This window comes from Manis pentadactyla, chromosome 1 (genome assembly GCF_030020395.1).
Source record: "Manis pentadactyla isolate mManPen7 chromosome 1, mManPen7.hap1, whole genome shotgun sequence".
Classification (NCBI taxonomy): domain Eukaryota; kingdom Metazoa; phylum Chordata; class Mammalia; order Pholidota; family Manidae; genus Manis; species Manis pentadactyla.
Genome location: NC_080019.1, coordinates 20,176,486 through 20,198,018, shown reverse-complemented (window position 1 = coordinate 20,198,018; position 21,533 = coordinate 20,176,486). Strand labels below are relative to the sequence as shown.

The 21,533-nt window shown below is 38.7% G+C and overlaps 1 protein-coding gene across 1 annotated transcript in view; it reads left to right on the top strand.

Annotated features, from left to right (window-relative positions):
* Window positions 1-21,533, top strand: part of NR3C2 (nuclear receptor subfamily 3 group C member 2) — a 332,753-nt gene that overhangs the window by 251,317 nt on the left and 59,903 nt on the right. The window contains exons 5-6 of the mRNA XM_036910130.2: window positions 15,417-15,755; window positions 17,028-17,172. Coding sequence (XP_036766025.1) covers window positions 15,417-15,755; window positions 17,028-17,172 — 484 coding nt within the window. The remainder of the gene's footprint in view (window positions 1-15,416; window positions 15,756-17,027; window positions 17,173-21,533) is intronic.

The following is a 21,533-nucleotide window of genomic DNA, read 5'->3' as shown; positions in this document are numbered from 1 at the left end:
AACTTTGGGAGCATAATGAATTAGCATGCTTCTTCTTTCAGTTCTCACTTGATTGTTTTTTATATAGTCTAGGAATTTAATTATCTTTCTAGCTTACTGTTCTGGTTTTTTACTGACATCCTTTGAATAGAACTGTGGTTCTTAATCAGGGACAGTTATACCCCCAGGAGGGTCATTCGGCAAATATTTTTGGTTGTCACAGCTTGGAGTGGGAGGATGCTACTGGCATCTAGGGAGTAGAGGGCCAGGATGCTGCTAAATACTCTGCATTGCACAGAACAGAGCCCCACGACAAAGAATTATTCGGCCCGAAATGTCAATAGTGATGAGGTTGAGAAACACTGGTGGAGACCATGTGTTCACCCCTGTTTCTCCCTCCCTCCGTTCTCCCTTCCTATCTCTCTTTCAAATAACCTTTTCCCAGGTTATCTTTCTCCCCCCACAGCCCCTTTCTGTGATCTCATTCAGAACCTTTAGCCTGATAGTTACTGATTTCAAAATGCAGAAAAAAATAAATCACACGGAAGTTTGTTAAAAATGAAGACTCCTAGCCCCCATTTGTAGATATTCTGATAGGTAGATCTGGGATAACCCCCAATTCTGCATCTTGAAAAAGCCCCCAGGTGATTCCGAGGAAGACTGTGCATAGACCACAGTTAGAGGATAGACCACAGTGGTAAGATTATCTTTGTTGTCATAATCTCTGGCCCTATACTTGTCTTCATTTTTTTTAGATCCTTTATTAGTTGAATTTCTCAGTTTATTAAGCCCTTAAAATATACATAGCTTTCAATAATTATTTGTGCTTTGGAAAATAAAATGTGTTTATGGATAAGGAGCTGAAACTATATATAATCATATTTGGCCAAAACTTTATATAATCATAAGTCATTCAAGCAACTGGATAGTATGTCTATCACAGAATATCATCCCAAAATTTCTAGTCTCTTTTCCCCATTTTTTTTTGTAATATATGCTATATCTTCCACCTGAGAAGGTGATTGATGGTGGTTCCCTGAAAAACAAGATTAAAATATTGTTTTTTAAACATATGAACCAAGCAAGAAAAAAAAAATGTTCTATAACAGCTGAAAATACTGAAACTAATCCATGTGAGTGATTTCTTAACCAAACTGATACATACAAAATGTTACACAAAATTAGCTCCCTGGAGATAATAGTTTATGCCAAGTACTTGTTCCATGAAAGGAGGGCAGTAGTAGATACATAAGAACTCTTTCTCCAAATGCTACTTGGCACTCAGGAAAACTAGTGTTTATGCAGGTACCTGCCTCCAGGGGCATCAACTCATGTCTGACATTCTATGTATTATAATGTATTAAATTGAAATTACAGGGTTTTGGTAGTCAGGTCTACAGTTATTTAATATCTTCTTGAAATTTGCGATTAGACATATACATGGCAATTACTGGGCCACTTATCAAGGCATATCCTCTGGTATGATACCAAAACGTGGATGTCCTTCCACGTGGGTAAGAGAACTCACAGTCATACAAACACTGTGGGTCTACTAGCCAGCTTGCCACCAAGAGTCATGGATAACTTTGTTATTCAACTTTGACCACTTCTCATGATCATCGTGAAGAAACTATTTTTGAGAAAAAGCTGGAGTCCCATTTGGACGGCTTTGTGCTTATGCCAAGTCAAACAGATAGTAAAGTGGTTGTTGGATGGCCCGAGGGGAGGTCTTTAGCCTCTCCCTCATAATTTTCACCAAATGCCTTCCAACCTACTATAAATAAATGTCTCACTGAGCAAGTGTGTTTACACACATTTTTCTAAGCCCCTCCTGTTTAAAAACTCTGACCCTGACACTGCCAATAGGCCACTGAACTTGAAAGGAAGAGGCTGAGTATATGTATCACCTCTCTCAGTTGGAATCTGGGGCAAGCCAGTCCATCTTTCTGGAACTTTACTTCCTCTGATTTAAAATGAGGAGCCATGACATTACGATTAGCACACATAGTGTAGTGGGGGGTGGGGGAGGACACAGGAAAGGCAGTGTATACAGAGAAAACAAGTAATGATTCTATAGCATCTAACTGCACTGATGGACAGTGACTGTATTGGGGTATGTGGTGGGGACTTGTTAATGGGGGAGTCTAGTAACCATAATGTTCAATAATTGTACATTAACGATATCAAAATTTAAAAAATTAATAAAATAACTGAGAAGCCATAAAACTGGCTGTTTTGTGATGTCCCTTCTGGTCTAGAAGGCTATGATTCTATTAGGGTGCTCACAATTTGGGCACGACAATGGGACAGGAGAGGGCCACAGCTATTGTCTGCATCCCCATCCCTTCCCCAAGGATGGGTCAGAGGCAAGGACAAGAACATCGCTCTGCCCACTAAAAGGAACCCGTGTGATGTGTTTCACCCGGCCGTAGTAACGGCCCTACGATGAGGGATGTAGGGTCCCCCTTGCCCGGATTCTCTCTCTCGAGTGTGGTTCTTCTCTGAAGTGAAAGAGGCAGCCAGCTTCCTGTTGGCTCCTCCCTTTTGCCTGTCTTTTCAGACCCTCTCAGGGCCAGGAGTGGCAGGGCTGCCTGTGCTCTGCTTCTGCACTCGGCTTGCTGCTCTTGGAGGACACCTGACTGCATTTGCCATCAGACTAAGGCTGGTTTCAGCCTTGGCTGGAGTTGTGTTCTGGACAGATGAGCCTAGCTCACTGGGATCTGAGGCTTGGGGTGAAACCTAATGTCCTTTCTGTTTCCCTTGAAAACTCTGTGAGAAAATGGTGGCTGTGGTCATCACACTAAATCTAACCTTACAGAAAGTTAGGAAAACATTCATTCATTCATTCATTTGTACTTTTCTTTTGTTCAGTAAGTACTTATTAAGCACTTGCTGTGTGCCATGCAATAAAATGCTTAGACAAGTTCTAAGCCTGAGAACCCAGAAATCAAACAAATTAAGATAGAGTATGTCATTATGTAGGGCATGATCTCATGAACTTTATTTTCTGTGGTCATATCCATAAAGGGAGAATATTTGAATTCAAAAGAGAGTTTCTAATCCTAAATGTGGGCCCAAAGAAAATACCAGTAAAGGATAGAAATTCTTCAAAAGGGAAGGTTATAGGCTTAAATCATCAGCATTCAACTATGGAAGTTAATAATTATGAGGGTTAAAATTTGTGTTTTACTTGGTATGTGACTTCGAACCATGCCATCCATTTGAAAATCAGAGCCTGAAATTGGCTTTAACCCAAGTCAGCAGTAAAGATCTGCCTCCTAGTTCAGATATTTGCAGTGAGCTACCCTGTGACAGCAGAAGAGGCTCATTGTAACACTAGTAAAGTCACCAGTGAAGGCCCTCATCAAAGACCCCATCCACTCGTCAGAGCTACACATAGGAGTGTTAAAATCACAACATGCTAGCAGACTTTGTTTTAAATGAAGGGAAACCTTTCTTTGGAACATAAGCAGATGACTAATAGGAAAATGGCAATCAATTTGTGAGGAGAAACAAATAACTTGTTTAATCTCTTCATTGTATACGAGATGTTACTTTAAAAATTACTGACCGTTATTTAAATGTGAATTGTGGGCCCAAAGAAAACCTTTCAGAAATGGCCCAGTTACCCTTCCCGAACCATGTTAGTCCCCAGAAGGCCCCCTCAGGGCAGCACATTTGCCAGCCTTGATGGGGAAGGGGCTGACTTGTTTCCATCTACGTATGTGGTTCAATCTCACATGTGAGAGGAAAACACGGATGTCAAGGCATCACTGAAAATGAAAAGGCATTTCATGTTTACTCTTCCTAAAAGTTTCTTCTTAATGAGTTAGCATCCTATTATTAAGGACCTTCTAAAAATCTCTCTTGGACCTTTCTAATGTTGCTAAATGATACAAATTGGAAGAGCACTTTTGCAACTTAAATGGAAGGCATATTCTTTTAAAGACGTTTTTATTCGGCATACAGTGCTGAATTAGGCTTTGAGGGAGTCTCCAAAGCCCTGGAATTTACACTGTGGCAGAATACCAAGTGAAAAAATAGTCTGTCTTCTGAACAGAGCTAGGAGGTCAGGCATGTGTATCCGTGCCAACCCTGGCACGGCCCTGCGCCCCACCAGGCAGCGCAGAAGGCTCCTCCCCCGCAGTGACCTGGGACCTGCCAACACCAGCCTCGTCAAAGTGCCTCAAGACGTTTCATTACTAACCCTGTCTGCAAAAGCTGGAATGAAAACAGGAGAAGCAAATGCAAGAGAATCACTTATTCTAAAGAGGCCATTTGGTTTGGCTCAGCTTTATCTAAGAGTTTCCAGACCAATTCAGCCTGTATCCTGAAGAGATCCCAGCCTAGAAAAATACGTTTTTTTTTTTTCAAGTACATGCATCATTGGCTACTATTAACTCTTAATTTAGACTCATTCTGATAATGTCAGTGGGATAAAATGTGGAGTAATATTTACTTAGAATGCATAAAAGCTATAAACATTGGCATTTGTGTTCTCTTTCCTCAGGCCTTTTTCATTCCCCTCCCCACAACTTAAGTGGCAACCCGTTAACTCATTAACATATACTTATTATACTCATTCTCTTTTTATATTAGCATCAGCTTCCAACATGAAGAGTCTTTAAAAATTCTGCTTGACTTCTTTGTCTTGCATGTGTAAAATGTCCTTAATACCAGACTGATAGTACTCAGACATACAGAATATTTTCTCTGTTATACCAAAAAATATCTTTTTGTATCAGTTTGAGAGATGACTTCTCTATCTTTGGTTATCTCACTAACCAATTCTTTCTCTTAATAAACAATTTTAATGATTTTTCATTGTTCAGATATAACCCCAACATTGCTAGTCTTAATGAAAACCTAGTCAGTTTACTTTTCATATAAATACTACTTTATAATATGATGAAAATTAAGATGACTTTATATAAAATATGCTGTTAAGTGATAGTCCTTGAAAAAAATAATTAAAACTATAATGATGTGGCCTTCAGTAATTATTATACAGAAAGAAGATTGAGCTATGGGAGATGAAATATTTTGAAGAAAATTGGTATTGGAGATAAAACTATTGGTCTGTACATTTTCCCTTTCCACTCCATAACTTTTATTTCTCAGGTACGTAGTTGCTAATCATTAAAAAAAACTTCTGAAATTGAAGTTCAGCAATGTCCTAGTTGCTTTAAAATTCCCAGCTTTTTCCATGTTGTGAACTCAGTGGTACAATTAAAGGGACAAAGGTAAAGAAGCGGTTGCAGTAAAGTGGCAGCAAACGCGAAGAGGGAAATACAGAATAATTGAAACATGCCTAAAAAGTGATGTGCAAACAAATGCTCATGCATTCTATTTTAAATGTCCTTTACAGGCTATTCCACTGAAACTTTTATAATTTTACTTACCTAGGGTAAATAACCTCCTGCTACATCTGTTGGGTAAACTCGCGTCTGTGTGTGTGTTTAAAGTATTGCTTTGCCGACTTGCCAGCCGGAGGAGGCCGGCATGGGACGCCCTTCCTTTGGGCTTTCTGCCTGGCGTGTGTTCTAGCATCTGACTGGTTCTTTTTGGCCTGAGCTGTGGGTTGCACTAGGCCTGGAAAGACACCGTGAATTACCCTGGGCTCTGTGGTGTTTCCAGGTCACTGCCTCTTGCCTCTTTCTCTTACCTTGTTCACCCCTTGACCTCATTAGAACAGTAGTGTTTCTTCATAAAACATTCTTAATGAGACTATTTACCTTGCATACCCAATGAGATCCTGCTTCATGTAATAAATTCCCTGCTCAAACATATGCCAAGAAGGCAGTACTTGCAGCTGTTGAAGACCTTTTTAACTGAGGGAGGGACCTTCTGCTGGGGGGCCGCAGCTCCCACAGTGCTGCTTTTCTAATTATAAGTATGTTATAAAACTAGATGGAGGCTTTCCTCCTTTTTTTTTAATGCTTATTTGTTTGCGGTTTGTTTTGCATACACACATGTACAGTCTTAAGCATAACATAGTTATTGCCAAGGCATAAGAATTTACAAAGCAGATAAATAACCTGTATTCTCAGAAGAATGCTCATTTGATTTTAAAAATATATTTGAAGACTACAACTATCTGTTGCAATGAAACTTAGGAACTTTATTTTCAATCAGTAGTAGTAAGTCCTTCCCTCAATGAATTCCAATTTTTATACAGACTAACTAGTTTGATTTCTGCCTCCTATGCCTTCTCCTCCCTTCAGAATTAAGGTATCATTACAAGGAGCAGAAGCAAAAAGTGTGGATTATCTGCTGCAATGGCAGCCCCCGAGGACAAAGAAATTGACTGCTCTGCCCTGGGAGTTAGGAAAAGACACATCTTGTGTATTGATACAGGTTGTTAACTGCCTCCTATTAAAATGACAAATCTCTTCAGTAGCAATGATCCTATGGTACCCTTGCCGATATTTAATAAAAGTCATTTGAGCTCTAGGTCCTTTTCACACCCCTTTGACCTCCTGATTTGATGTCATCTGCACATGTAATGGGGTTTCTCTATTCTGTTTTTCCATATCGCTACAGTAAATTGCCTTCTTCTAACTTGAGCTACTACAATAACTGTCAGCACCATCCTGGTAACCTGTACATAGTCCCTACCTCAGCGGGTGCCTATGAGGATCAAGTGGGGAAGATGTTTTTAAAAGATGCTCTCCTAGTATCTGACATACAGGTTCTCAATTAATGATAACTCTTTGCTTCTCAGTTCTCAATTAATGATCCCCACTTATGTAACTCTCAGGATTAGAGAAAAACAGAGCCCATTTTAAATACAGAACTGAGCAAACAGCCCTGCACCTTAGAGTGCTGACACAGTTTTGTGGAGTTTGTTTTTGGTTTTGTTTTTAAAGGCATATACGCCCTGGAAGGTAGGGTGACAGGGAGCAGGGAGGTCTTGAAGTGCTTTTTCCCAGGGTGCTGGATATCCTTCTAGGCACGCATTCAGAAATCACACTATTTGGTTGTCCTTTGAACATATTTTGGGAATGTATTTCTAAAACGATCTCTTATACCACCCTTTAAAGTGTAAATGATTTCAAGAAGGGACTAACAGTTACCAAAGGGGAAGGGTGGGGGAGGGTGGGTGGGGAGGGAGAAGGGGATTGAGGGGTATTTTGATTAGTGCACATGGTTTGAAGGGGTGTTATGGGGAAGACAGTGTAGCACAGAGAAGAGAAGCAGTGACTCTGTGGCATCTTACTACACTGATGGACAGTGGATGCAGTGGGGTATGGGGTGAACTCGATGATATGGGTGAATGTAGTAACTGCATTGCTTTTCTTGTGAAACCTTCGTAAGAGTGTATATGAATGATACCTTAATTAAAAAATTATTTTAAAGTGTAAGGGATTTATTCCTGTCCTTCAGACAAATATGAAATAGCAGAGATATTCCTTTCAGACAAACGAAACTCTGAAATGTATGTTGGGGGTCTTATTTTCTTCCATTGTAGGGCCATTGGATCTGGGTAACTCATGTAATCACATTCTTCTTCCTTAGGGCAGGACTGCACTCAGGCAAGCACGGTACCTGTCTACCTATTACTTTAGAGTTTTTGGAGAAGAATATTATCTGTGCTTACTAGTAGTGCATTCCAGGCTCTCTCCATAACACACTGCATAACACTTGGAGGAAATGTTCCTAATGCCTAATCTAAATCCCTTCTTTCCCCTTTAAAACCTTTACACCTTATCTTGACTTCAGTGGAGAGAGTAAACAGATGCTCACCATGATTTAGCAAATATCTTGTTAAGTTTTTGAAGTAGCTCTTTGGTTTCTCATAGTTCTCCCTCTCTACCCTAGAATAAGTTGACCCAGTCTTTTTCCACCATTTTTCTTCCATAAGCATTTTTGTGAGTGGAAGATCTGCCATTTTCTTGCTCCCTTCTGAAACTTCCTCGAAGCGTGTATCAGCATAGCAATGGCTGGCCCAGGCAGAAGGTGTTCGAGATAGTAGAGCCCATCCACCACACCTGGCCTGCAGGGGCCAACTACCTCTATTGCTACCACTGCCTGTGGTCCTTCAGAAGTGGTGCCAGAAGGAGCTTTGGGATTAGGGTAGGCTCAGCCCTGGACACTCAGTCCCGTGGCGGTTCCTCTTGTTTTAATACAAACCCAGCATAGGTTTCCCTGGAAGAACATTCTAGAAGGTCCCTCCATCACCCAGAAGTTATCCCTAAAAGGCTATTTCTCTGACTTTCTATTTCTTCTTCTGAGATCCTTGCTTGTTTTAACTCTGTCTCCAGCCTGACCAGAACTTGAAGACATGCTGCCTCACCTTTAGAACTCTGGCCCAAGATGGAACCCCCCCCCAACACATGTCCTCCTTTGTACACACATTCCTCAGTCTGACTGGCATTAGAAGAAAAAAGGGGAGGGAAGAATGGTGTTAAGTATTAGAGGAGAAAAAAAGAATGTAATTACAGAGAATGTAAATGTCATATAAACAATCATGTTAACCCTCTGTCTAGCCCCAGGAGCACCTCACTCACAGGCAGATGCTGGCTTTTTGCCTTTCTGACTTCCTGTCTCCAGCAGGGAAGGTATAAGAATATGTCATTGGGGGTTATCTTTCAGAACCTTGTTGCTGTCTCTGTAAAAATCAGTGGACCCTTATTCCAACTCCCTCAAATTCCCAGGAATTTGGCTTCTGGTTCGAGGGACTCTCCTATTAAGGGGGTCAGCAGTACTTAACTTTGGGTGGATCCCTACACAGGGAAGTAGCCTGGCCCACGTGGACCTTCAGTGTAATCTGAGTCACACCAAAAGCAGACCAGGGCATGGGAGGCATTAGTACAGATGGGTACAGGAAAGCGTGAGCTCCCACAGGAAGATTAAACAACTTCTCCCTGCCACGGTCTAACTCTCTGAATATATCATCAGTACCACTCACCCAAAACTTATCATAGTCTGCTTTAAAAACCTAACACCTTCTTCTGTGTTGGTCCAATTTTCCAAAGATTATAATCTCTTGTCCAGACTGAGATCTTGTTATTCAACATGGCTCTGCTCACAAAACCAGGCATTTTTTATAGCATGCGTGGGCATTGGTTATCTGCTTAGTAACTGACAAATGTATTCTATAACAATAGCAACAAAATTATGTTTACTATATGTTTATACACACACTGAAGTTTAATATGTGGAGATCCACTAATTTGGAATATCTCCCCCCCCCCAGGTTTATTGAGGTTATGATTGACGAATAAAAATTTGTATATATTTAAGGTGCACAACATGGTATTGTGATATAAGTATACCTCTGTAATGATTACCATAATCAAGCTCATTAACACAGTCAACATCTCGTGTAGTCACCAGTGTGTGTGCATAGTGTGGAATGACTTTTAAAGTGGTCAAAGGTCAGGGTTGAGTTTGCCTTAGCATGTTTTCTGTGCTAATAAAATCAATAATGCCTGTTAATTGGTTAAATTGTATATAATACGTATGGAAATGCTTAGAGATACTGTGAAAGACAAGCTGTTTTCAAGTTCCTTACCACTGAAGGAGTACTTACAAACAATCCAAATGCCATTTCCTTAGCATGAGTTGAGGAACTAGCCATTCATTCATAAACCAGCGTGCCCCTGGGCCCTTACCCCCATTCTGTTAGTGCGTACTGCCTTGAAAACCATACATGCTCCTTTTCGTACTAGAACCTCTGCTGAAAAACCAGTGAAGCCTGGAGAAAGATGACATTCCTTTCTTTGGTTCCATGACCGAAAAATACTAGGCTATTCCCCTAACTCTCGGAGTATTCCTCCCCTTACAGTAAAGGCAAAGAGAAGTCATGCAAATACAGAGAGTGAAGAAAACAGGGAAGTCTGAGTGGGTGAGAGTGGCAAGAGAATGGTCTGTTCAAGAAAGAGGAGGGAGCATTTCTGGGAATTTTCCTGAGGAAAACAAAATCCCTAATTTGAAAAGAAATCTGCACCCCTATGTTCGTTAACATTCATTACAGCATTATTTACAGTAGCCAAGATACGGAAGCAACCTAAGTGTCCATCCCTAGATGAGTGGATACGAAAGATGTGGTGCATATGCACAATGGACTATTGCTCAGCCATAAAAAAATGAAATCTTACCATTTGTGACAACATGGATGAACCTAGAGGGTATGATGCCCCATGAAATAAGTCAGAGAAAGACAAATACTATATGATTTCACTTATATGTGGAACCTAAAAAACAAAACAAATTAACAAACAAAACAAGTAGACTCATAAACGCAGAAAACAGACTAGTGTTTGCCATGGGACTGGGGAATACTGGTCCACACAAGGGGGTAGATACTTCGCCCACACTAGGCGAAGGGGGTAAAGAGATACAAACTTCCAGTCACAAAATAAGTCATGGGGATCAAAAGTACAACATAGGGAATATTATCTATAATATTGTATCATCTTCTATGACAGAAGGTAACTACCTTTATTGTGGTGGGCATTTCATAACATATACAATAATTGTTGGATGACTATGTTGTACACATTAAACCAATACAATACTGTATATCAACTATACTTCAATTTAAAAACTCTTATAAGAGAACCCCTCAAAAATAAACAGAAAAATGCACACCTGCCAAAGAAAGAAAGAAAGGATAGGGTGGGTGCTGTTATTATCCTGTGCGTTTAAACCAGAAATTACATTTGGCATGTGAACAGAAAAATATATGTTTTCATATAACCTCAATATATCTTCTCTAATATTTACTGCCAAGCCCTAAAGTTTCAAGATCAGCATGAAACATTTCTAAAATGACAGAATTCTCACTTTAATTTCTCTAGTGTAATGTTGTGATTGAAAATATTCCATCTCATTCTTTTTTTCTACTCCAGAATTTTTAAAGAGCTGTCCCGATTTCCTATTTCTAAGCTAAAGAAACTTTAATTGAGAAAGAGCATGATGAAAATACTATGAGGACCTGTGTTTCTCATCATTTTGGAGTGGAATGCAAGAATGATATAATTGCTAGCCAGTTATCATTCTGCCACAAGAGTAGTTTGTCAAAAGGATATGTAACAAGTCATATCAGCCTCAGGAAGTAGAGTAAACCAGAATGGAAGTCTTGCCCTGTCATGTTTCAAGTGAATCTTGAGATCCCACTGGAAATTTTGAGGTCACATTGGGAATTTTTCATAATTATTATAAGGTCCCACCAGATTCTCCATGCTTGCTGTTCTGCATATTGATCAGGCTAGGAATCAGGGCCTCCCTATTGCACAGCTCCTATGGGAACAATTCATGGAGAATCTATAGAGTTCTGTCTCTCAGCAGTGCCAGGAAAATGTGGCTGCCAAGATTCTCCTAGTAATTAAGAACTTGGCACCTGAGGGCATCCAGTTCCTGTGAGACTAGGAGACATTTACAGTCACATTAATCCACCCTACACACACACACACACACAGAAACACACATAGCTACTGTTACTGGCAATTGAGAAATGAAGTGTGGCTCTGGCCATCTGGGAAAATGAGTCCCAAACCAAATGACCATTACTTCCATGTTAATTTAGTAAGGTGGTAGGTAGTGGTAAGACCCAAAATTTATGTTCAATTATGCTTTGGATAATGGAAACATGCTCATTAAATATCTTTGGCCAAAGATATTCCTGTGTAATTAGCAAACATCTTAATTATAAACTTGGACTTGAAACTTGTACCAATCTTAAAGTATAAAAAGTAATACAAGTTCAATAAAGAGAAAAAGATTAGAAGAAAAACTGCATAGCATTGAGGTTTATATTGTGGGCTTTGAGCCATGGCTGGATTCAGAACCTAGCCCTGGTGATTTCTAGCTCAGCAACCTTGAAGAAGTGCTTCCTCTCTCTGTGCCTCAGTGTCTTCACCTATAAAATACTAGCATTGCCTAATCATAGGGTCATCGTGAACATTGGAATGTTCAAAACACCTAAAAAGGGTTTTGAACTGTGCTTGGCACATAAGTGCTCAATAAATATTACTTATTGTTATTTAGATACAGCATTTTAAGATTTGTAACTCTACAAATGGATTGTTACATAGTAGAAATTTTTAATGGGAATAATGATTAACAAGTCAGAAACTGTATCTTAAAATCTCAGAAACTTGCCTATGTTCCCTACATGGAAGTATTTATAAGTTTAATAAACTAATAGGTCATTAAAATGTGTTAAAATTTAAATTTGAGATAAATTTATCCAACAAACAATTGTTAAGTACCCCTAAGCATCATGGAAAATGATATAAAAAATTCCAACTTTTAAGGAGCTTTAATTTTAGAATACAGGTTGTGTTAGAAGAGCAACATAAGATTTTCAAGCACTTTAGGAAAGCTACTTTGAGTAATACAAGTAATTATGTAACCATACTCCCCCGTGCTTTTAGAAAAGGTATTGGGTGAATACACTTTGGCGGGAGAATCTGCACACTGAAAATATTTCTTACCTTGAACTATCTAAGTAAATATAAATTATTACTCATTTCCAAGTTTGCCCCACATACGTTCACAAAATCACAGCATAAAATTAAATGTAACTGAAATGCTAAACATAATGTTGATAATCTGCTCAATAGGTTATGCTACAGGCCACAGCCTTGCATGTAAGTGCTAGAGAAAATATTAAACACTCTTCATGATATTTCATAGCTTTGGCCTTAAGTCAGCCATGAGAATAAACAGCATTATAGACCTAAGACATAAAACAAATATGAATTTTATAATTAATTTGCAAGCAAATATCACTTTTAATAAAATCTGAAAACCCGTGGCTATTTCTAGTCAATCAAGTCATGGTCATTGTCAGACATGGTCTTCTAAAGGATGACAAATTGTAATGAACTGTAATATTTTTAATATTTGCAAAATTATGGGAAGATGGAAGTAAGATTGAAAGATTATTTCAGATGTTAGTAATAATTTTCAGCACGTTTTTATTTTTCTTAATCCATTTAGCCCTCTGTGGGAGAGAAGAGGGAAGCACTATAGTCCCCATTTTTCAGGTGAACCAGTTGAAGCTTAGAGAAAAGTTTATGTAACACAGAGGCAGTTCCAAATATCTAATTCCCCAAATGACCGATATATGTTGTGGAGGATTTTCTCAAGTTCTTACAGAGCGGAGCCATCAATTGACAGTATTTTGGATCACCAAATTGTTGTGTTCTTTGTTTTTCCTAGTTTTGGAGGCTCTTCCCTGATGGTTGTTTATTGTTTGTTCACTCACTCATCCATCCGAAGCATCTTAGCTCCTGGAAGCTCAGAACTCCTGGGCGCTACTTCTGTGGCAGCCATTGGTGCCCATGAATATGATACATCCGCTTTTCATTGAAACCATTTTTAAAATCAGATTCTTCTGCCACAGTCTTTTATCGAAGGAGGCAGTCTCGAAGAAACGGAATTACTTGAAGGGACTGAAGTTTTTTAACTGCTTTGATAATTTTAAGTTCCTTAAAGATAGGGTTCCTATCTTGTCTTTTCAGCCCAGTTCCAATATTTAATGAATGTGTAGCAGATAGAGCTATTGCTGAATAGTGGCTTGTATTTTATCTAAATCGTTAAGTATTTCTGTGAAGCAAGTGGTAAATATTAATGGCCATAATCGTAAACATGAATGGTGATTTTTAAAATCAAGTTAATTGGTGTGGCGTATGCATACTCTGTGTTAAATTGATATCCTGTAAGTTTCTCATGTATATTAGAACTAAGTAAGAGGTGTCTGGTTCTTCAAGAATTTTAAAAGAAATTCTTCAATAAAATTGAAAACCTTACAACTGCAAAGTTATTACTATAGCTCTGAGTTCAATTTGGCGCTTCTGAGCTGTCTTTTCTTTTGATCCATTTAGTCATTGAGGCATCTTCCCCGTCATCTGTCCATCTGCCCTTCCGCCCCACCCACCTGCCATCCACCCGGGTCTGCCTTCCAGTCCTCCCTGTCCCCTCCCCATTCCTTCATTTCCCATTTATCTGTTTTATGAGCCCTTGAGAGAACTGTGAAAGAAGAGTAGTTGCTATTAAAGTTAGTACTAGTCTTTTGGTTCTAATTAAGAGGACCACATTATTATTTATTGTCCAAAACATGGTGCTTTTTTAGGAGTAAACAGAGAACTGTTGGTATTCATGCTGGGCAAGCAAGCATAAACCAGGACTGTTTAGGGCAAATCAAACCATAGGGCACTGGTACATAACATGTTCTAAAAATCGAAGGTGGGATTCCTATGTAGTTATGATACTTTTTAGTTCCAGGCCATATGATACGTGAATTATTTATGTTAGAAATATAGAGTGGGACAGATTATTTAAAGATTGTGTATGTGTGTATTGATGTAACTTATACCTGAATATTTTTCTGTAGCATTAATTTCTGTACGTTTAGTAGTGAGCTCTCCAGGAGTCATCAAGATCCTTCATTTCTTCCTTTCTATTTATTGTCTTGCTATGGGGTTAATTGCTTTCCCATGAATTTATGGAAATCCATGAATCACTTTGTCTAGGGGTATAGCATTTACCAAGGTGCCAGGGGGGGGCTATAAAAGAGAAAGAACACCCAAGCAAAACAGAAATAGTCTCACTCGTAGACACAGAGAACAGACTGATGGTTGCCATAGGAGAAGAGGGGAGGGGATTGGGTGAAATAAGTAAAGGAGGAAAAAATTAGTCAGAACGTTTGGTATGTTGATCTGGGTGATGGTTACTTAAGTGTACACACATGTCAGGATTCATCAAACTGTACACTAAGATGTGTGCATTTTATTGTATGTACTAAAATTAAATAAAAGTAAATAATAAAAAAAAGCAACACCTAATCTTTGTGTTTTGCACAGTATAGCTGAGGACAGAGGCTAGCAGCATTTGCACAAAATAACTACTCTGTGTAAGCAAGCCATTGTGTGTGGATGGTAAGGAGAAAAGTAAGTGGTAGGGAGACACCAAAGAAGAACTAGTAAAGGGGCCAGGGAAAGCTAATTAGAGGGGGCAGAGACAACACCAAAGTAAGTTCCATCAGGCCATTCCAGCACTTGTTGGCAACGCTTTGGTGGACAATAAGTGGGCATTATTGGCTTATGTAAGATTTAGTTGAGATATATGTAACCTATTAGGATGTGAAGTAATTTATCCTTCCTCTGAACTTATCTCTATTTTATATATATACATGCTGTGTGATCTTGGGCAGATTTCTTTACCCTTCTGGTCTCAGGTAAAATGAAAATCTTTTAACAGTACCTATTCATAAAACTGTTGAATTAGTTAATTTCTATAAAGCAATTAGGACAGTGCCTGATGTTAGAAAATATTGAAAAGGTACTTTCCCTATTAGGATAACAAGAGATCTTTAGAGGAATTAATTAATTAATATACATCAATGTTAGATTGTAACTTACCTCATGTAATGTATCCCAGACATAATTTTAATTTGCCCTTATTGTCTGTAATCTTTTTTACAGCCCGAAAGTCCAAGAAGTTGGGAAAGTTAAAAGGGATTCACGAGGAGCAGTCACAACAGCACCCGCCCCCACCCCCCCAGAGCCCCGAGGAGGGGACGACGTACATCGCGCCTGCGAAAGAGCCCTCGGTGAACACCGCGCTGGTCCCCCAGCTCTCCGCCATCTCGCGCGCGCTCACGCCTTCCCCTGCGATGGTCCTTGAGAACATCGAACCGGAGATCGTGTACGCAGGCTACGACCACTCAAAACCAGACACAGCCGAAAACCTGCTCTCCACTCTAAACCGTTTAGCAGGCAAGCAGATGATCCAAGTCGTGAAGTGGGCGAAGGTACTTCCAGGTAGGCCCGCCTCCCCTGTGATGCTCTAAATCCTGACCTCAGGAAGTCGGGGCGACAAATCCTCCACATCCGACAGCGTGACTGGAGTTAGCTTTCTGCTGAACCCTGATACCACGTGGTTAAAGGGACGTCAAATGAATGGAGTATGTAGGAAAAATCTGATTCCTGTGCTCATTTCTCTTAAGACACTAGGATGAAGGGTTCTTTTGTTAATATAACATACATTTCTTGGGTTGATGCATGAAATGGAAAGTTCATCCCCCAAATTTTAATAAGGTAAAATACAAACTGAACCTGTTATTAACATCTGGTAATCAGGGCTAATCTAAGCATAAACCAAGTAAACCAAAACCTATCAAGGAAGTTGTATGAGACCCTTGAAAGACTGTTTTGTCTAAAAATAGATTCTTACCTCCAGCACCTTTTAAGTTGTCCTTGACATTCCTACTTTAGTCTTTTTTTTTATACCATAGAATTTATTAATAAGGCCCCTTTGAATATACAGAAACCTCACTTAGAATTGCTATCATAGTGTCACAGTTCATTAATCAAAGCAGTTTCTTAGAGTATGGACTGTGAACCAGGAGCCGTAAGAAAAATGATCGGGGAAAGCTCCAATGACCGACTCCTGAGGAGGAGCTGGCCCAGGTGACACTGCCAACAGCTGAGTACCCTGGTGCCTCTGGGAATGTAGGGAGTGAGGAAGGGAGCAAAAGGTGGCCCTGGGGCCCAGAGCAGAAGACCGAGGGGGAGCGGAGGGCGGACGCCAAGGATGCTGACCGTGCTTCAGAGCGGTGTGGAAGTCCAGCATTATCCCAGACAGTGGGAAGTTGGGAATAATACTTTTTCAACCACCACAAACTCATGGAAACAATAATCTCTCATCCTTATTGCACATATTTAGAAGTTGGCAGTTACTAAATCATCCTTTATTTTAACGTTAATTGTGAGGAGTGTGAAGCAGGTTTGACAGGTTAATACAAATTCCTTCAGGCTTTAGAATTTCAGTGTTTAGACCATCGTCCACAGTAAAGCTGCCTGAACTGCCTGGCTTTCCTCTCCCTGGCAGTTTGCCCTCATTGTGAACATAGAGTGAATTTACAAAGAAATGTTGAACAGGGCATGCCCCTGGCGGTTGCTCCATAAATGACTGTTGAGTTGACTTTAGTCTATTAGAGAATGACGGCTGTTGGGGGTTGACTTAAGAAGATTCTTCCTGGAATGTACTAAAATGCTAAGTGTATTTCTGTGATTAATTGTTCTGTTCTTCAGGGTTTAAAAACTTGCCTCTTGAGGACCAAATTACCCTAATCCAGTATTCTTGGATGTGTCTATCATCATTTGCCTTGAGCTGGAGATCGTACAAACATACAAACAGCCAATTTCTCTATTTTGCGCCAGACCTAGTCTTTAATGAGTAAGTACCTATTAATTAGCCTTCATAAAATAAACAGCAGAGCTATCTGTTATGCTTTTTTACAACTTCTAAATATAAATCATGTATGTGTATGAAAGAATCCACTGACACTAGCTTGTTTTAAGAGTAAAAAATCTATCACTTGAGAATTTAAAAATTACTCTTTGCAAAATTATAATGCACATGCCTGAGTATATATAAATCAGTATATATAGATTTCATATAATAGTATGTGGGAATTATCCCAAAAGAAAGATGATCCAGTTGGCTCTAAAAACTGGATTGGTACAAAGCCACAATTAATAGAAAACAGTCTCTTTTAGTATCTACTCCAGTTGAGAAGACTATCTAATTTCTAGGAAATGTGAATATATAAATGCCAGTTTTTGCATGCATTCATATAATGGTTCTTTTGTTAACAGTATACAGCTGCTCAATGTGTTTTCATGACAATCATAATTACCCTTCTTTGCAACCATAGAAGAAGCCAAAATGTTATTCTGTAGTGAAACATTTTTAGTTTTTATGAAGCATTTTAAAAGATTGAAAGAATTGTAAGATTTTTCCTTGGCTATGAATCCTTTCCTATGTTAAGTTTATATTTTAATACTGTTTGCCTTCCACATTAGCACATTTCATTTATGTTTATATCCAGTGGTGCGTCTTTGTAATTGCTGGGTCAAGAAATACTTAAAATAAAAAGGAACACTTGAATTATGCTAGTAGCCATAGCCATATTCTAACAGATGGCTTTCTCTAGAGAGATGAAAATAGGGGTTTTCAGCAGGGAAGGAAGCAGATGAGAAATAGATTGGTGTTAAAAGAAAGCAAGCAATGCAAAGATTACAAGTGGACATAGTGCCAAGATACTTAAATAGTACCAGTAGTAAATTACCTACACATATCAGTTCACCCACGTAAGTGTAGCACAAAGACAATTTTATTCCAAGACTAATGAGGAACACCAGCTGGCTCTCGACGTGACCCTTCTTTTGGCAATTAGTCAGAATAATTTCTACTACTGCATAAATTTTCACCAAAAGCATGAAGTGAGGCCAAACAACTGACATGCACGTTTTAATTTTCTTGTTTTCCTTAGTAATCAGCTGATATCATTAAGTAGTAAGCCTGTTTTTAAATATGGTCTATAAACCAAAAGAAAAACATATTAAGGAGGGTCCTTGTTTTAAAAGGAAGTGTGGGTAAATAAGAATCTCTGCTAGTGCCATCCAGTGAGCCTCCATTCAATTTTAACAGAAAATTTCAATGATCCATTTAATCTTATTTAGTACATCTATTAATTTTGTGTCATAAATGTAACATAAAGTCTTCCATTTTAACCATTTTTAAATGTACTGTTCGGTGGCATCCACTTAAGCTGTGCAACCATCAACACTCTCCATCTCCCTCCTGTACTTTCCATCATCCCCAAGAGAAACTCTAAGCCTGTGAAGCAATAACTTCACATTCTCCCCTCACCCAAGCCCGATAACCTCTTGTCATGAATTTTCCTATTCTAGGTTTTTACCCTTAAAAATAAAACTTTCAGTTATTTTAACAGCAACATGGGTTTATTTGAGAGCAGCAGAGAATTGCGATTTGGAACAAGCAAGCTATGGCAACGCCTCAAGGGTGTCTGGAGAATGAAGGAGAGGAGGCTCTTTCATAGAAGAAAGGGGGACAGTTGGGGAACTATTCTAGGCAAAAGTCCATTAGAGGAAACTGGGAGTCCCACATGTCTTGGCTGCTCATTGGCTGGGCTGTTCCCTAGCTGTTGCAAGGGGAGGCAGACACTTTTCCCTTCTCCTAGTGAGGGGTAAAGTAACCAGAATAGTCTGAGTTATAAGGTGTCTCTGTCTTCCTGTAGGGTCTGCAATTGACAGGGAGCGGTGGGCGTGAGAGCTCCCCCTTCAGGCCTTCTGAGACCATATCAGATACAAGGCTTCCCTTTTATCAGTTTTTACAAGATACTCATGCATCTTAAGACACATACAATATGTGTCCTTTTGTGGCTGGCTTCTTTCACTTAAGCATAGTGTTTTCAAGGTTCATCCACATTGTAGCACGTATCAGAATTTCACTTTATGGATGAGTTATGGTCCATTTATGCGTATAGAATGTAGGATCCTTACTGTTTGCAGGTTCCATATTTGTGAATTGGCCTTCTGACTACATTTGTTTATTAACTCCAGAGTCAACACATGAAGCACTTTCTTAGTCATTGGCAGACATGCACAGAGTAGCAATAAATTTGAGTCATCCTGTACATTTCAGCAGAAACTGCCTTCTTGTTTCAGTTCCCATACTGTAAATGAGTGTGCTTTTCACAGTCTATTTAATGCCGTGTTTTTTGCATTTTTGTGCTTTTTGCTGGTGATTTCACTGTCTAAAATGACCCCCAAACATAGCGCTAAAGTGCAGTCTTGGGTTTGTAAGTGCAAGAAGGCTGTGATGTGCCTTAGGGAAAAATATATGTGTTAGATCAGTCTCTACTTAGTCGTGAGTTACAGTGCTGTTGGCCATGAGTTCAATGTTATGAATCAACAATATATATTAATGAGGTTTCTTTAAACAGAAGTACAAATGAAACAAGATTATGTATAGATCAGTTGATGAAAATGCTATGACCAGTGGCTCTCAGGAACCTAACCCTGTATTTCCCTTCAGTGGAGCAATTTAGTATTTGTTAATTCAGTGTTTGCTGCAACTTTATAGACTATAACTACCTTATTTATTTTTATCCAATAAAAAGAACTGACCACATTTGTTATCCATTAATCCATTAATAGACATTTGGGTGGTTTCTGTTTTCAGCTATCATGAATAATGCTGCTATGAACATTTTTGTGTAATTGTCTTGAGTGTCTGCTTCCATTTCATTTGGGTATGTAACTAGGAAGGGGGTTGTTGGGTCATATGGTAATTCTATGTTTAACTTTTGAATAATCGCCGAACTATTTTCCACACTTTGCACCATTTTATATTCCCACCAGCAATGTAACAAGAGTTACATGAGTAACAAGAGTTCCATTTTCATCACATCCTCGTTAACACTTATTTTCTATTTGTTTTTCAATATCTATACTAGTAAGTATGCAATAGCTTTTGGTTGTGGGGGTTGTTTCTGTTTTTGATTTATATTTGACATATAACATTGTGCAAATTTAAGATGTACATGTTGATTTGATACATTTATATATTGTAATATGATTGCCATTGTAGCTATAATTAGCACTTCCATCACATCACATAATTATTTCTCTTTTGTGGTAGGAATAATTAAGATCTAGTCTCTCAGCAAGTCTGATGATTATAATATTATTGTCTATATTCACTATTTTGTGCATTAGATCTCCAGGACTTACTTGTCCCCTAGTTGTAAGTTTGTGACCTTAGGCAGCATCTCTCCTTTTCCCCCACCTCCCAGCCCTTGGTAACCACCATGTTACTGTTTTTGCAAGTGAGGCTTTTTTAGATTCCACATATAAGTGAGATCATAGAGTATTTGTCTTTCTCTATCTGACTTGACTTTTAGAGATTATGAAGTTGTAGCTCATGGTGGTTTTGATTTGCATTTGCCTAATGACTGATGATGTTGGGCATTTTTTTCATAGGCTTATTGGCCATTTATATATCTTCTTTGGTGAAATGTCTGTTCAAGTCATTTGCCTGTTTTTAATTAGGATGTTTGTCTTTTTGTTCTTGAATTGTAGGAGTTCTTTAGATAGTCTGGATATTGAAACCTTATCAGAGATATGAGTTGTGGTATTTCTTCCATTCTGTGGGTTGTTTTTTCACTGTCTTGATAGTATCTTTAAAATTAAAGTTTTAATATTACTGAAGTCCAATTTATCTATGTTTTCTTTGGTTGCCTATTCTTCAGGTATCATTTAATTTCAGTTGCATGCACACATCCAACCGTACAGGTTTCAAGAAAGTACAGAACTGTGAGATTCCTTTTTAACAAAAGGGAAAAGCACCTTATGTTTGAAGGCTGCAAAAATTAATGTCATTAAAAGGTCTTGGAAATAAAGAAAAAATAAGCAACCGGAAAAAAAAGAAAAAGTTATATAAGCTTTGTATGTATTTGTCTGTTCTAGAAAATACAAATAGAAATAAAGTAGAAATAATGAAAAATTGCTTTCTAATGTTATAAATAGTTGTTATATTACATAATTATTAGAGTGAAAATTTTTTTCCCTGCCTTTTAACTTTTAACCTCCACCCCAACCTAGATTTCTATAGGTTTCTCTCAACTAGGAAGAAGAGGGCAGAACTGTACTTTTCAAAGCGGGGGTGGGGGACCTACTCCCAGAAAACATTTGGAAATGACAAAAAGCCTTTTGGTCAAATCACATCAA